General features: G+C 33.5%; 3 protein-coding genes across 3 annotated transcripts; all 3 read right to left on the bottom strand.

Annotated features, from left to right (window-relative positions):
- Positions 1-3891: 3891 nt before the first annotated feature.
- On the bottom strand, positions 3892-4656 carry LOC109338135. Its single transcript, XM_019575281.1, has 2 exons — positions 4518-4656; positions 3892-4427 (listed from the first exon to the last, which is right to left on the bottom strand). Exons 1-2 carry the CDS (start codon positions 4654-4656, stop codon positions 3892-3894), a joined length of 675 nt encoding a protein of 224 aa, XP_019430826.1.
- A 4008-nt stretch (positions 4657-8664) lies between these two features.
- Positions 8665-9904, bottom strand: LOC109338133. Its single transcript, XM_019575278.1, has 4 exons — positions 9457-9904; positions 9151-9355; positions 8887-9053; positions 8665-8752 (listed from the first exon to the last, which is right to left on the bottom strand). Exons 1-4 carry the CDS (start codon positions 9812-9814, stop codon positions 8730-8732), a joined length of 753 nt encoding a protein of 250 aa, XP_019430823.1. The 5' UTR covers positions 9815-9904; the 3' UTR covers positions 8665-8729.
- A 4-nt stretch (positions 9905-9908) lies between these two features.
- On the bottom strand, positions 9909-15863 carry LOC109338134. Its single transcript, XM_019575280.1, has 4 exons — positions 15739-15863; positions 15099-15162; positions 10803-11218; positions 9909-10736 (listed from the first exon to the last, which is right to left on the bottom strand). Exons 1-4 carry the CDS (start codon positions 15861-15863, stop codon positions 9971-9973), a joined length of 1371 nt encoding a protein of 456 aa, XP_019430825.1. The 3' UTR covers positions 9909-9970.
- Positions 15864-16758: the final 895 nt, after the last annotated feature.

The raw sequence follows: 16758 nt of genomic DNA, 5'->3' as shown, positions 1-16758 counted from the left end.
TATATTAGTAAACTTGACTATGTAGTAAGGCAAATTTTGTGGAAATATTGTAAGAGATTAAACAAAATTGTACCCTTTCTTTTCTTTGACCATTATGTTTAGTAAATATATTTGTTTGTAAAATAAATGAAGGTTTATAAGTACCTAACTCAAACTCAAAGTCTACCTCTATATACTTTATTTTATTCCAACACTTAAATTAATTGTTTTCAAAGATATAAGACTAGAAACAAAAAACCATTTAAAATAATAATAATTTATGCATCGTTATTTTGTTATCATTATTTTAAGAATTATTAATAATAATTAACAATAGGATACACTTTATCATTAATTAACACTCTTAGAAATTTTTCTATCTCAAAGATTACACTCACCTCCCATACATGAGTAGTTAGTTTAATGTATGTAAACAAATTATGAGTGATTTGTATATGTATAAAATGTTGTGTGAAACGAAGAACAGAGGAAAGAAGAAGAAGAAGATTGAGTGAAGTAGAGAGTTATTGTATTTCAGCAAAGGCAAGGAACAATCAATTTGTTAGATTACAAACTACACTTGCTATATATAGTTGCTTACAACTAATTGCATTACTATATTTGGAAAGTAAACTAACTATCACAAAACTGAATTATGAATTAACATCTCTCCTTAATTCAGTTTCCCTTTGCTGCCACTACTCCTATTTTGATTCTCAACATCTCAAACCTCTCATTCTTCAAAGGTTTAGTTAGGATGTCAGCTAGCTACACTTCACTTTTGCAGAAATCAAGCTTCAATCTCCCTTTGCTAACTTGACTTCTTAAGAAATGAAATCTAGTCTCAACGTGTTTACTCCTGCCATGTGAAACTGGATTTTTAGCAAGGTTTATTGCTGATTTGTTATCCACAAACGACACCATACTCTTTTCATTTCTTATCTTCAGTTCTTTAACTAGAGTTTCAAGCCATAACACTTGACAATCAGCCATACAAGCAGCAATGTATTCTGCTTCACAAGAAGATAAGGCAATCACATCTTGCTTCTTTGAGCACCAAGAGATTGGAGCATTTCCAAGCAAAAACAAATACCCTGTTGTGCTCTTCCTATCAGCTTTATCTCCACACCAGTCAGCATCACTAAATCCAAACATATCGTGATTGAGATTACTGGTTTTGCAGGGAAGTAGTAAGCCAAGCTCAACTGTTCCCTTTAGATACCTAAACAACCTCTTTGCTGCTAGTAGATGGGTCTTCTTTGGTGTTTCCATGTGCTTACTGATCACTCCTACACCATATGCCATGTCTGGTCTTGTATTACAGACATATCTCAAGCATCCAATCATTTGCCTATAGAGAGTTTTATTCGCAAGGTGATCCTCTTCTTCAAGAGTTTGTGATATGTTCTCTGATTCAATAGGAGTTGAAGGAGAGTTGCAAGTTTGCATCTGAAACCTCTCTAGTATATCAGTGGAGTACTTTTTCTGGTGCATGAAGATCCCATCCTTAGTTCTTATGAACTCAATTCCTAGGAAGTAGGCAAGGTTCCCTAGGTCACTCATCTCAAATTTTGCCTTCATGCTCTCTTTAAATGCCTCAATTTCATCTATCTTGCTTCCTGTCACCAACAGATCATCAACATACAAGCAGACTATGAGCAAACTATTCAAGCTTGACCCTTTTGTGTACACTCTATACTCAGATGTGCACTTTACAAATCCAAGCTGCAATAGGTATCCATCTATTCTTTTATTCCAAGCTCTTGGAGCTTGCTTGAGCCCATAGAATGCCTTATGCAACCTGTACACATAGTTTTCCTTGCATGCAATTTCAAAACCTGGTGGCTGAGAGACAAAACTTCTTCTTCTAGAGGTCCATTAAGAAAAGCTGACTTGACATCCATATGTTGGATTGTCCAGCCATGATAACTTGCCAAAGCCACTACCAATCTTATGGTTTCCATTCTTGCAACAGGTGCAAAGACTTCATCATAGTCTAAGCCTTGTTTTTGTAGGAATCCTTTTGCAATAAGCCTGGCTTTAAACTTTGTTACTTCTCCTTTTGGATTTACTTTTGCCTTGTAAACCCATCTTACTATAATAGCTTTCTTGTCACTTGGTAATTGAGTGATTTCCCAAGTATGATTCTTCTCAATGGACTTGAGTTCTTCCTTCATTGCCTCCAACCAATGGTTGTGTTTTATTGCATCATCAAACCTCGCAGGTTCCATTTATGCCGATAATGCCATGTGAGCTAGCTCTCCCTCTGCAGTGATTTCTGAATCTGGAAAGATCTCATAATCACTTAATCTTGGTGGAGCTTGTCTATGCCTATGAGGTCTTCTCTGATTCTGATCCTCAATTGCAGATGGTTGCTCAACAATCACTGTTGATTCTTCTACAATTGCTTCATCAAGGTGCATTAGATGTATTTTTTCTGAGTTGTTAATGTTGTTGTTGTCCCAATTCCAGCCTTTACTCATCAAACTTCACATCTTTGTTTAACATGATCCTCTGAGTAAATGGATTGAAGATTCTATAGGCTCTAGTGGAGTGATAGCCAAGCAAGATCAACTTCTCACCCCTATCATTTAGCTTCTTCCTCTGCATCTCAGGTACATGTTTATAAGGTGACCAACACTTGGTTTTTGACCTGACCAAGCTTTCTCAAGTGTGACTTCACCAAGTCTTCTTGTAGGACACCTATTCAAAATGTATACTGCTGTTGAAATAGCTTCTCCTTAAAACTTCTTAGGCATTCTCTTGGTTCTTAGCATGCTCCTGACCATATTGAGAATGGATACATTTTGGAGTGTAAGGTGCAATCACCTCATGAATCAAGCCTTCTTTAGCACAAAATGCCTTCCAATCACTTGACATTAATTCTCCTCCACCATCAGTTCTCAGAGCCTTTATTTTCAGACTGATCTGTCTCTCAACTTGAGCCTTGAAACCAAGAAAAGTGTTAAAGACATCACTCTTCCTTTTGGTCAAGTACACCCAAGTCTTCCTTATGAGATCATCTGTGAAAGTCACAAAGTATCTGCTGCCTCCTATTAAGTTCTCCTCTAAGGGTCCACACACATATGAGAATACCAACTCAAGTGGTCTTGCTGATTTGGTTGGAACATAGGTAGAGAATGAGTTCCTTGCCTACTTGCTTGCAAGACAATCATCACACAACTCACTACGAGTTATAATTGATGGTAGACCTGTTACAACTCCAATTTTACACAGGAAATCTAGACTTTTGAAGTTCAGATGACCATACCTTTAGTGCCAAACCCAACTTTCTTGAGTTGTCTTGGATATCATGCATCTATGGTTGTTCACTTAAATCCAAATCTTGAATGTTCTATTGCTTGACAGTGGAACCTTAAAGATTAGATTCCTTTCATAATCAAATACCTTCAAAAACTTGTCTGCCATCAACATTGTGTACCCTATTTCGAGCAACTGTCCAAGGCTCAACAGATTGCTCCTCATTTTTGGTACATACAGAATATTGTGAATGTATGCCAGTTTGCCATCCTTCCTTTGGATTGAAATATCACCAATCCCCTCTGCCTAAATAGAGCTATGATCTGCAAATTTTACCCTACTTTTAGCAGTGCCATCAAGACTCATAAACTAATCTTTGTGACCTGTCATATGGTTGGAGCAGCTTGTGTCAAGATACTAGCAATCTATTTTGGCTTGTTCCTTCTCTATAGTGACTATGAGCAATACTTGCTCTTCATCTGAATCATCACCTTGAGCCATTCTTGCCTCAATTTCTGATCCACCATTGCCTTGCTTGAATCTGCACTCAGTTGCATAGTGGCCAAAGTTCTTGCAATTGAAGCATTGTACCTTCCTTTTATCAAATCTCTTTTTATTTCTTCTAAGAGCTTGATCCTGCATACTGAATTTCTATGATACTGAACCAGATTCTTGTCTGGTTCCTTCTTGATTCTTTACTTTGTCGTTTTTCCATCTGCCTTTGAGTTTCTTTTGGAGATTTCCTTGGCTAGAAGATTTCTCGGAGAACTTGGCTTGGAGGGCTTGCTCAGAATCATTTTCGTGATTCCTCTCCTTAATTCCCTGTTCATATGCCTCTAATGAGCTTTGCAATTCATCAATCTTGAACACTTCAAGATCCTTTGACTCCTTTATAGTTGCCACTATATGATCAAACCTAGGTGTTAGTGTTCTCAACACTTTTTCAACCACCAATTGAACTCTCATCACTTCACCACATCCTTTCATCAGATTTGTTAAGGATCTGATTTTGGTGAAGTATTCTGAGATTGAGTCACCTTCTTTCATTTGCACAAGCTCATACTCCCTTCTCAAGGTCTGCAACTGTACCTTTTTCACCTTCTCTGCCCCTGCATAACTTCTTTCAAGATTCTCCCAGGCTTCTTTAGCTGTCTTGGCATTGGAGATCTTTTCAAAATTAGCTTCATCTACACATTGGTGTATTAGAAACAAAGTCTTACAGTCCATTTTCTTGCATTCTCTGAAGGTGGATATCTGGATTTAAGTGTCTTCTTCACCAAGTGATTGATATCCATTCTGCACTATATCAAGAACTTCTTGATATCCAAAGAGGACCTTCATCTGCAAGCTCCATCGTTCATAGTTCTTGCCAACCAATGTGGGCAATGTCATTGTGAAGCCATTATTATTTGCCATGTCGGTCTTGTGAATGTCCCTAGATCGAAGAAAAACTAGAGGCTCTAGATACCACTGTTGTGTGAAACGAAGAACAGAGGAAAGAAGAAGAAGAAGATTGAGTGAAGTAGAGAGTAATTGTATTTCAGCAAAGGCAAGGAACAATCAATTTGTTAGATTACATATAGTTGCTTACAGCTAACTGCATTACTATATTTGGAAAGTAAACCAACTATCACAAAACTGAATTATGAATTAACATAAAAAAGGGAGAGGTAATTTGTACGGTTTCATTAAATATCGCGGGTGTTAATGTAATCTACTTTATTTTAAATAATGTATGAATGATGTATTTTCATATTAAAATACCATTTGTAAGAAAAAAATAAAATATTTAACTATCTTATTACTCAAATATTTGTTATTTTATAGGATGAATTCAATTTGAAAATATTTGAGATACCAATTCAATTTTCCCTATTTTTTTTATGGAGCATGAGTGGGTTAATGAAAATAATAAAGGGATATAGAAATTGATGTTTGACCCAATGAAAGTTGGCCTTCAAATTCCCCATTATGTTACGAGAAATGAGCATTGTCATACTTAATAATGTAGTATGTGTCAAAACTTAATTTGTCAGCATTCTCTCCATGATCGGTGACACACAATACAAAGGAAACAAAAGAATAGTAAATAAAAAAAAAAACTTAGTTTGCTTTGTTACAAAATGAAGCAATAATTCTAAGGAGATGTTACTTAAATACACAAAAAAGAGAATGAATTCATAGTGAAATTCTATCAGAAAATTTTCAAATGGTCAATTTATCCTAGTTAATGTATAATTAACTAATTAAGAGTAAATTACATTGACACCCCTTGAAATTTAGCTTAATTACACACACTATTATTTTTTGTTTAAAAAATTACACTCACCTCCCCTAAAGGGGTACTCAATATAATATATATATAACTTAGGTATGATTTATATAGATGCAAAAAAAAAAATAGAATGAGAGGCCAATGTAGTTTCACTAAATATCAAGAGAGTGTTAATGTAATTTATTATTTAAATAATGATACAACTAAAACTCCATAACCACATATAAACAAATCATATAATACATTAAACATAACCATTTAACAAGTATGCAACCATATCAACTCGTAATCGCAAGTAAATACACATGTACCATCCCAATTTTCGATTGAACAATGACTACACAAGAGGAGGAAAGGAAGGATATTACACCCTCTCCCTAGTGAGTTGGAATCACCACCATGCTTTTACATCTAAAACATAGAAAACTCATTTTATGCTTATTTTTGGAACACATTTGTCTTTAATTTAGAGATCTGGACTTAGGAGTCGATTATCGACCAGAGAAAATATTAACATCCCATCTGCCCATGCTAGACGGTACTCTCACTAATCACATAGACTATTTTATACCTCAAAATTGTTTGATTATTTATTTATAAAGGAAATAAATTATATTTATTATTGTGTTTGACGTGATTATATTTTGCTCCTACAAATTCCTATGAGCAATAGGAAATTAGGACTACATAGTTATGGGGTAAAATTGTTTTGTTGGTTGTTTGATTTTTTTTAAGATTCAAAGAGAATTAACAATCTTAATCATAGTTCGTCATCCTCACCTAAGAAAATAGAGTACAACCATATGTTAATTACCTCATATCTACCTAAGGAGGGAGAAAGGCCATTAATGATGGTTATCTGCTTTTTAATAATTAAAGGTTTTTTATTATAAAGTTTAAAAAGTTGGTCACCCATTTATCATCATTTGCTCACCAGTTTCAAGAGAATGAAGTAAAATCCTACATCTACTTCCGTATCTTAACTTAAAATGGTGACAAATACAAATTTAATTGTTAATATTAGATTAATCCTTATTATATTTTTGTTATAATTTTTTTAATTATTATATTAGCATAGGTAAAGAAATGTGATAAAAAATAATTATTTTTATGGTTTTTCGTTTATTAAGAAAGATAAAGGGTGATAATGAATTACTGCATAGCATAAATATATTTATAATAATCAATTTTATTAGTAAAAAACGCATTTACCATTTTATTGTTAAAATTATCTATTATTCAAATAAAAAGTATTTATCATATTTTATTGTTTAAAATTGCTTTTATTTAACATATTATACTTAAATGATTATTATAACATAGAAAAATTATGATGATTATTATTATTACAATAAGATAATGAACTTGATAGAAGTAAAAGTTGAAAATAGAGTATTTTTGCAGCATGCAAATTGATAGCTGAGAGTGTCATACAACAACCAAATGTAAAAAAAATACTAAGGCAGTAATATTGACATCAACATGGCACAAAGAAACATTTTGATACAAAGTAATTATCCATTTCAATTCCTCATGTTTTATGACCTTAGCAACTTAGTGCATAATAATTTTATAGTCTTCAATATTTTCAATGTGAAATCATGTTAGTCCTTCTGTCCCTTCCCGTTTGTTAACGTTAACAAACTTTCCTATGTATACCGTTAAGTGGTGACATAGTCACACATATTGATTCCATGTTCGCAAATTTGATTTTTTTAAAAATAAGACACAAAACGACGTTTTTTGTCATTTCCCCCTCACCAGGTCTAACAAAGAACAATCATTTTAGTCTCTCAAGATTTTTATAAGTACTATGTCCCTATTCATAAACACAAAATTTTGAACCCTAAATCAAGGTTCTTCACCCAAAAAATCAAACTTGTTCACAATAAACTTCTTCACCCTCATATATGTTTTTATTGCTTGTGAAACATTTCTACTACGATTTTTAATGCATATTTAACAAAATTTGACCTTCTTTTAGAATGGGATTGAGGCTAAGCAGCCAAACACTGTTATTAGAAAGTGTGCTGGAGTATAGTTAATCAATAATGGAAAGAAGATTATTGCTTTTGTGCCAAACGATGGTTGTTTGAACTACATCGAAGAAAAATGTAAGTTTTCATAAAAACGAAATTGAAGGAGAGGCATTTGAATGAATTATTTTAGTTACTATTTTGTTAAAACTTAAAGGTTGATGCTTCTTATTTTGTAGGATGAAGTGCTATTGCTGCTAGTTTTGGCTGTAAAGGACATGCTTGTTATTATGTAACATGGTTCGTTTCTCACTGTATCCTTTTGGCCCTTGTTTCTTTTAAGTGCCTTATGGAAGTGGAGCCTATTATATTTCAAGCTTAAATGTGGACTTACAAGAAACCATACTTATTTCTTTTTTCATTCAAAGTTATATGGACATTATGGCTTGTTTTATTGAAGTTTTCAATGTTTTGTTTTTTCTTCAATCATCATTATTTCTTTTCAGCCTGTTAATGTGGTGCAATAAAAGATTAATCCAAGTAACCTTGAAAAGTTACAGTACCAACGCCTTGTTATTTATGCCAGCACCATCATATTAACATAGGAAGGACATTTGTTAACATATTTCTATTCATAAATTAGAAATTTTATGATTTTTAGAGGTGAAGAAACCTGATTTAAGGTTTAATTTTGTGTTTATTAATATAGACTAATATGATATTTATAGAAAATTTGAGGAACTAAAGTGAGTATTTATCGAAGTATTCTTTTGCCCCGACGGTGAGCAGCTGTTGATCAATACCCATGGATACTAGGAAATCATTGATTGTCCGCCTGGCCGATTGGCAGAAGAAGTGTTATTAAACTCGGACCGGTCATCGACTCGGTCAGGCTATCGGGTTAATGAGTCACTGGTCGGACCGGTGAGTCATTGGTTGAACCGGTTGACTCGGTTTTCATCAATAAATTTCAAATAATATTAATACCTAATATAATATTGTAAAGAATATTTGTCATAAGAATACCTAATATACTATTGTATGCTACTATTCAATAATTCTAAAATTAGGGTATTAGTTATAGCCCAAAACGACGTCGTTTTGGGCTTTTTTTCTCTTAAAAATATACCTCACAAAACGACGTCGTTTTGAGATTAGCGGTTTTTTTTAAATAAAGGTGACTCGCCGGTTCAACCAAGAACCGACCGAGTCACCGGTTTTTATATAACCCGACCGAGTCAAGCATCCAAATTTAATTGAACTGTAACAAAAACAACATTTTAATATAATATAGCAATTAACATTAACATAAAGTGATATCAAATATGTACCCAAATAAAGTGATATCAAATAATAAATCATAATTCATAATCATAATATAATCAAGGTACATACCATTATCATCATAAATTGGTTCAATTGTCATATTAGCAAGATCATTACGCAATGCCTCAACCTCCTCAATGGTTAAGAAAGGTGGTGACTCCTCCATTACCCAATTAGAATGGTCATCAACTACTTCAAAATTGATTGGATCATAACTTTGATCTCTTAGTCGGTTCCTAAGTTTAATAATTTGACATTTTGAAAACATATTAATATAATAAAATCAAAGAAAATTTAATTATATATAGAAGCAAGTAATCATAATTATTGTACCTTTGTTGAAGCCTCAAGTTGTAACGAACATATACAAGATCATTTAACTTTTGATGCTCTAACCTATTTCTTTTATTTGAGTGAATATGCTCAAAGACACTCCAATTTCGTTCACAACCAGAAGCACTACATGTTTGACTTAAAATACGGATTGCCAATTGTTGCAAATTTGGTGCACCGCATCCATATGATTCCCACCATTGATCTAAAATAAAAAATATAATAAGTTCAATACATATACTCATATTCATAATATAATGAAGTAGAATTATAGAATATAAATTAACTATCAATCACTAATTTTACCTGGTCTCACTGTAGTTCTTTCACGAATAGCAACTTGTCTTCCAAAATCTAATTCAGAATCTTTAAATATTCTCATCTCGCTTGTCAATTTAGTATTCAAATTAGGATCTCCATAAGAACACCTTTCAATGACATCCAAAAGGCCAGATATTGTGGATTTATGTTTTTCAAATTCTACGAAGTTGAATCGGCAAGCTGGATTTAACCAATAGCCCGCAGCATGAAGATTCTTACGAAGTTGAGAATCCCAGCGACTATCTATGATGTTCAAGTAAGGTTCCACTTTCTTTTTATTTCTTTGGAACCTTTTCACCATCTCTTCTCTTGCTTTATAAAAAGCTTGATAAAGAAAACCCATGGCAGGTTTATCTTCACTATCAACAAGACGTAACAAACAAACTAGTGGCTCAGTTAGTTTCACAATATCAATACATTTCTTCCAGAACCCAGAGTCTAAGACTTGCTCCTCAAATCTCTTTGCCTTAACTTCTTTGGCATAAGCTGAGGTTGTCCATTACTTAGATGTTACCATGGCTCTTAATGTATCTTTTTGTACCAAAATACTTTGTAATGCAATAAAATTAGTGGCAAAGCGAGTTGAGGCTGGACGAAGAATTTCTGTACCACCTGTATGCTTTCTCATCAAATACAATGCATAACAATGATTATAAATGTATTTGGTAATATTAGAAGCTTGTGATACAACCTCTACAACATCTAGTTTCCCTATGTCTTGCAACATCAAATTAATACAATGGGCAGCACAAGGAGACCAATATAACTTTGGAAACTCAGCTTCTAATAACCTTCCAGCTGCAACATAATTTGCAGCATTATCTGTCACTATTTGAACAATATTTTCAGGGCCAACAAATAATATTATTTCCCTGAAAAGCTTATAAAGCAAATCTGCAGTTTTGGAATATTGAGAAGCATCAACTGATTTGATAAAAACAGTGCCTCTAGGACAATAAACCAAAAAATTAATGAGGGTTCTCCTACATCGATCAGTCCACCCATCTGCCATAAGAGTATAACCAGTTTGCTTCCATGTATTGCGATAACTTTCAACAAGTTTCTTTGTATCATCAACCCATTTATTTAATAAAGAACCACAAACTCTATAAAAATTAGGAGCTTTATACCTGGGACCCATGGCACAAATAGCATCAATCATTGGTTGATAATATGCAGAATTAACCGCATTAAAAGGCACAAATGCATCAATCATCCATTTTGAAATAGCAAGGTCGCACTTCTCTATAACTTCTTTGCTTTGTAACACACTCTTTAGTGTAGGTTGAGCTCCTACAGTTGTTCTCGGCATAAAAAACTCACCAATGCGTCCAATGCTTTTCCCCCTTTGAGATCCAGAAGGTAATGTTATGGCAACATCTTCCACTCTATCATCACTTGGATTACTTTCCTCGTACTCTTCTTGAGTTTTTCTTTTCTTGTTTCTGCATTCATCAATATTTTGTTTCATTTGAAATTTCACATCCGCAGGAACTTTCTTACATTGCTCAACTTGCTCTCTTTCTCCAGCCAAATGGCTCTTGAGCCTATTAATTCCACCACCTCTGATAATCTTTTTACAATAGAGGCATGATAAAACAGTTTTTCCATTACCTTCAATAGCTTGTGTACAATGCGCCCAAGCTAAATCTGATTTCTGTCTAACATATCTTTGAGAGGAATTTTGTATTGATGCTTGTGAAGAAGGTGGTTCTATTTCGCGTTCATTAGATTGATTAGAAGACATCTGTAACAAAAGCATAACAAATAACAATAACAATAACAAATCATCATATGAAATAACTTAACAATATAGAAAACTTATAAATATTACTATAACAATTAGATATTGAGAAAAACTTATTAGCTATTAACTTATTATTATATTATCCTATTACTGTTATTTATAATTATTATTACTAATCAAAATTGCCTTCATTGGAATAAATTATGATCATAAAAGTATAAAACTATCATTGTTACAACTTTATAAAGAATGCATCATGCTTTATTGAATACTTTATCAGTAATCAAAATGGCAAATTCATTCAAGATTTTAAAGTCAAAACACTGCACTATTTCATCCAAGAATGCATCATGTTTAAAGATGAAGTCATGAAACAGTGGCAAATAATTGAATTTAATGAACTTCAATAACAATGGCATACACATGGTAATGACAGTACAGTGACGACAACATATAGTAATATAAGATAATTATTATGGATAATGACACGTAAAGCATAGGTTATTGATAATCAAAAGTGAAAAATACTTACACTCACGACAGATTGCAGATGACACTATGGCAGTTTTATGACAGCAAAGATGAAAAAAGGCAATTCAAAATTAATCACTTGTATGCCACTATTCAATAATTCTAAAATTAGGGTATTAGTTATTGCCCAAAACGACGTCGTTTTGGGCTTTTTTTCTCTTAAAAATATACCTCACAAAACGACGTCGTTTTGAGATTAGCAGTTTTTTTTAAATAAAGGTGACTCGCCGGTTCAACCAAGAACCGACCGAGTCACCGGTTTTTATATAACCCGACCGAGTCAAGTCAGTTCTTCCCGGTTCATGTGCATAAACGATCTGATATGTGGCTCAGACCGGTTTGGAGGCTGGTTCCCGGTTCAACTAGTTGAACCGGTCGGTCCGAGCCAGTTTTTACAATTATGGGCAGAAGGACGCGAGCTGGTGGATTTTCCTTGTCAGGCTTTGACCAACCTTCAGTAGTCTAGGTAGGAGGACTAGAGGGGGGTGAATAGGTGATTCAAATTATAATTAAATTCGATTTGAAATGAAAAAAAAATCTAAAAAACTACTAATTTTAATCGATTAAAAGGTTGCTTAATTCAATTAACACAGAACTGAACTTAATTGATTAGATGAAGGCTTAATCGATTAACCTGATGGTTTTCTTGAAAATATTTTGGTTCTTGATGCAATAAGAAAGCAATGATTATACTATTCTAATATGCTCTTAAACAAATTACTTAAAGTGATTAACAAAACAAATTTACTTATGCAATGATCTCTAAATGAATGCTATTCAAATAAACTGAAAATACGATAATTGCATGTAAGTAAAAAAGTAGGTTAAGAGAGAACATGATATAGCTGATTTATCATGGTTTGATTACTAACCCACATGCAATCTACATCCAAGCCTCTCCTTCTAATCTTGAGAGATTTGTTTCACTAGAAGAAATCAAATGTTTATACAAAATACTTCTTCCACCAAGAATGCTATTGGGCCTAGCTTCTAATGGCTTCTCACCACTTCTAACCAAATATACTCAATAAGACACCTTATTGGACCTTGTCCACAATCTAAGATTTCTCTAAATTTATCTCTGCCTCATAATGATACCTCACACCGTCAAAGAGACAAAGTTACGAACTGACTGTAAAAGATATGTACAAAGTTCTATTCACCTTCGGTATGCTAATCATACAGTAACAATCAGAACAAACTACCCTTTGATGAAAATGAATAATTATGATTCACAAAAGGAAATCATTGAAAACTCTCAAGGTATGAAAATAAACCTTTTCAAAGATTTTCAAAAACTCTCTTTTTCACATGAAAGTTTTTCTCTCTTTTCAGAAAAACACTCTAAAAATATTGTATCAATCTTGCATCAAGTTTCTGTAAGTGTAAAAATTCTTGTTCTTTCTTTTCCAATGGGGATAATCAGTTTCAAAATGTTTTATTGGGGATAATCGAATAAATTGCCACTTAATTGATTAACGTTTCTTTAAAACGTGCAAAATTTCAAAACAGAAACTGACTTAACCGATTAAGTATGTCCTTAATTGATTAACAGGTTTCCCATTTACGGAAATGGAAAATAGTCAAAGGATGCCATCATGATTGACCTACTTAGTTTTGATGAAGACAAGAAGTTAAATGGAAGCTTGAAGATGTGGACATCACAACAAACAACATGCCAAAGACTCAAGGCCAACGTCGTAGACTTATGATTAATTTATTATTATAGAAGTCCTAAGATGGTTACCTAGTTTAGAGTCTAGGTTAGGTAAACCCTAGATGAAAGTCTCGCAAGAGTCTAAAATGAAATTCATATAGCTTGAGGCATTAAATCTAAATATATATTTGATTAGTAAGAATCATGCATTTGCGTTAGGCCTACATAGTTTTGTGCATAAAAGAATCATCTATTTCAAAATCATGTATTGCATGTTGTTTCATCATATAGATTGTTTACCATGCATTAGGAAGAACCATTTTCATATATATATATATATATATATATATTAATCGATTAACATGATGGATAATCGATTATATCTTGTTGAAATCTGTTAATCGATTAAGGATTGATGTAATCGATTAAAAGGAGTTACAGTAGCTAACCTCCTAGGGTTTCTGGCTTATTAGTCGATTAAAGATATTGATAATCGATTAAGCCTTAACTGAAAAACTATTTTTCATAAGCACGTTAATTAATTAAGTAGGTACATAATCGATTAACATCAGTTAAAGTCAGTTTCATATAAAAGTTGTTATTTTAACTAATGTTCATAATTCATGACTTTAAAATTTACATTGAGATAAAGAAAACCCAAGATTCTTAGAGCTGAATTTTTAAAGCATCTTGCTTATCTTTGAATGATTTCTAGTAAAGTTTTCTAAGAGAGAAAAGAGAGAAACAATTTTCATTGTGCTATTATTTTCATTCATTTGAATAACCCTACATCAACTTCACATTTAGTTTTAGGATGTTTGTAAGATTTATGTAGAGGGTAGTATAGCCGATATTAGAGCTTTATCTGCTCATTAAGTGTGCAAATCACTCAATTAATTTTGTGAAACACAAGGATTGTTCTCGTGATATGTTAGTATCATCACATTAGAGAATTGGTTGTCTTTACGAAGCAGTAAGTCTTGGATTGAGCGAAACTTCGGTTGGGGCCATAATCGCAAATGGTGTGGTATCCTAGTAGCGAATGGAGAGGTCAAACTGAGCGTGTAGGCTCAACGGGTTCAAGAAGGGAGTTCTTGCTAGGTGTATTGGAAGAGTGCTTGTAATCAAACATCTGTTTCCAATAGTGAAGAAAAATCTCCCAAGATCATAAAGGGATGTGTGGATGTAGTTTGCAAGTTGACCCGACCTGCCAACGAACCTGGATAAAAATCCTTGAGAACTTTCTCTTTCCCTATCTCTTTTATATTCAGTCTTTATTGATTTCTTTTTAGATTTTACTCTATGATTTGAGCTAAGTGTTAATAATCTGAGTATAACCAAGAATCAATTTTTTATGGTAGTAAAGATTGGTAATCATCACTATTTTCATTGCGAGAAATCTGTTTTCCAAAGTTACCAAGATTCAGTATAATTGATTAAAGTTAAACATAATCGATTAATCAAACTGCACATAATCGATTAACATTGATAATGATTGATTAACTACAACAACTTTCTGTTCTACGCATAAATCGGAAAAGCGGGACTAGTGATCCACTATATCTATTCACCCCCTCTAGGTGTGTTTTACCTTACTAGTACCCAACAAATAATATCAGAGCTAGTACGAAGGTGCTAGCTTGACCGCTTTATTTGTTGATCCTAGGGATATTCACTATAGGTTCCACTAACCCTTTCGGCGGTGATTGCGCATCTATCAACGACACTCTGATATTCAGTGGTGAGGGCACGCCTACTGGAAAGTGCGTATGAGAATCATATTGAGGCAATCGACACAGAGATTTGGGAATCCATTGTCAATGGGCCTTTTACTCCACTGCACTTGGTGGATGGTGAGCCTAAAGAAAAACCTAAAGGCTTAAGGACTAACAAAGAGAAACGAAAAGTCCACCACAACCTTAAGGCTAAGAACATCATAACTTCTACTTTATCATATGATGAGTTCTTTAGGGTCTCATAGTGCCTTAATGCGAAAGATATGTGAGACACTTTACAAGTAAACCACGAGAGAATGAGCAAAGTTAAGCACACGAGACTAAATGCACTAACACACGAATATGTGTTATTTTGAATGTTTCCAAATGAATCGATAAGTGATATGCAGAAAAGATTCACTGATATAGTTAATCATTTGGTTGCTTTAGATAAGAGTTTTGCTAAGACTAAACTAACTAACAAAGTATTGCGTTGTCTTGACAGGAAATGACAGCCCAAAGTCACGACAATCATGGAATCAAAAAATCTAGATTTAATGCCTCTACAACTCTCTTCTGCAAACACAAGAGCATGAAATGGAGTTGGAGCGCATAACCATGCATGCAAAAACATACAAAAAAAGAAGGGAATCTCTCTCAAAGCCACAATGTCACAAGAATAAGAAGATAGAGGTGATGAAGATTCCAACTCTGATCTGGATGAAGAAACCTTGACACTCATAGTTCGTAAATTTGGTAAATTTATCAAGAAGAAAGGAGGTTTCAAGCAATTTAAGAAGAAAGAGGTGAAAGACTCAACTAGAAAGGGCAAGGTTCCCAAAGACCGCCTAACTTGCTATGAGTGTGGCAAACCGGGACACATGCGCGGTCAATGCCCAAGCTATCTCAAGAAAGTTGAGAATGACAAGAGCAATCACCGAGAATTCAAGTCCAAGAAAGCATATATTGTTTGGGACATTCTAGAGGATGAAACAACATTTAACACATCCGAAGAGGAGGAGACCACCAAGTTATGCTTAATGGCAAATAATCAAGAAATTGGTAGCTCAAGTGACCAGGATGATACAAAGGAGGTACAATATTCTAACATTTCTTCATGTTCTGAAGAGTCTCCTACATATGATGAACTTTATAGTGCTTTTTTTGAGTTACATGAGGAGTTAAAGAAATTATCTAAGATAAACATAGATAGGAAAAGAGTCATCATGTTGCATGAAAATAAAATCGTTAAGATGCAAGAAAAACTAAATGAACTAAAGTTAGATAATGACACCCTGGACCTTATTTACTCTTGTGCCTCATGTATTTGCTCTACTAAGTTAATTGAGACTTCTATATGTGATCAATGTGATGTTTTGAATGCTGAAATTTATGATCTGAAAGATAGATTAGCTAAGTTCATTTGTAGTAGTCAAAACATAAACAACTTGCTTGATGCATCTAGAAATGAGGTAACCATGGAGGTTTAGGCTACGAACCTAAGAATAGAAGAAAACCATATAGAAAACAAGTATCTCATATGCATAATAGATTTAATCATAACATGCCTACTTGCTTTTATTGTGGTACATATGGTCATACATCTATATCTTGGTATATTAGAAAATATGGTGTGC

This window comes from Lupinus angustifolius, unplaced genomic scaffold (assembly GCF_001865875.1).
Source record: "Lupinus angustifolius cultivar Tanjil unplaced genomic scaffold, LupAngTanjil_v1.0 Scaffold_18_53, whole genome shotgun sequence".
Taxonomy (NCBI): Eukaryota; Viridiplantae; Streptophyta; class Magnoliopsida; order Fabales; family Fabaceae; genus Lupinus; species Lupinus angustifolius.
This window is presented reverse-complemented; position numbering and strand designations above follow the sequence as displayed.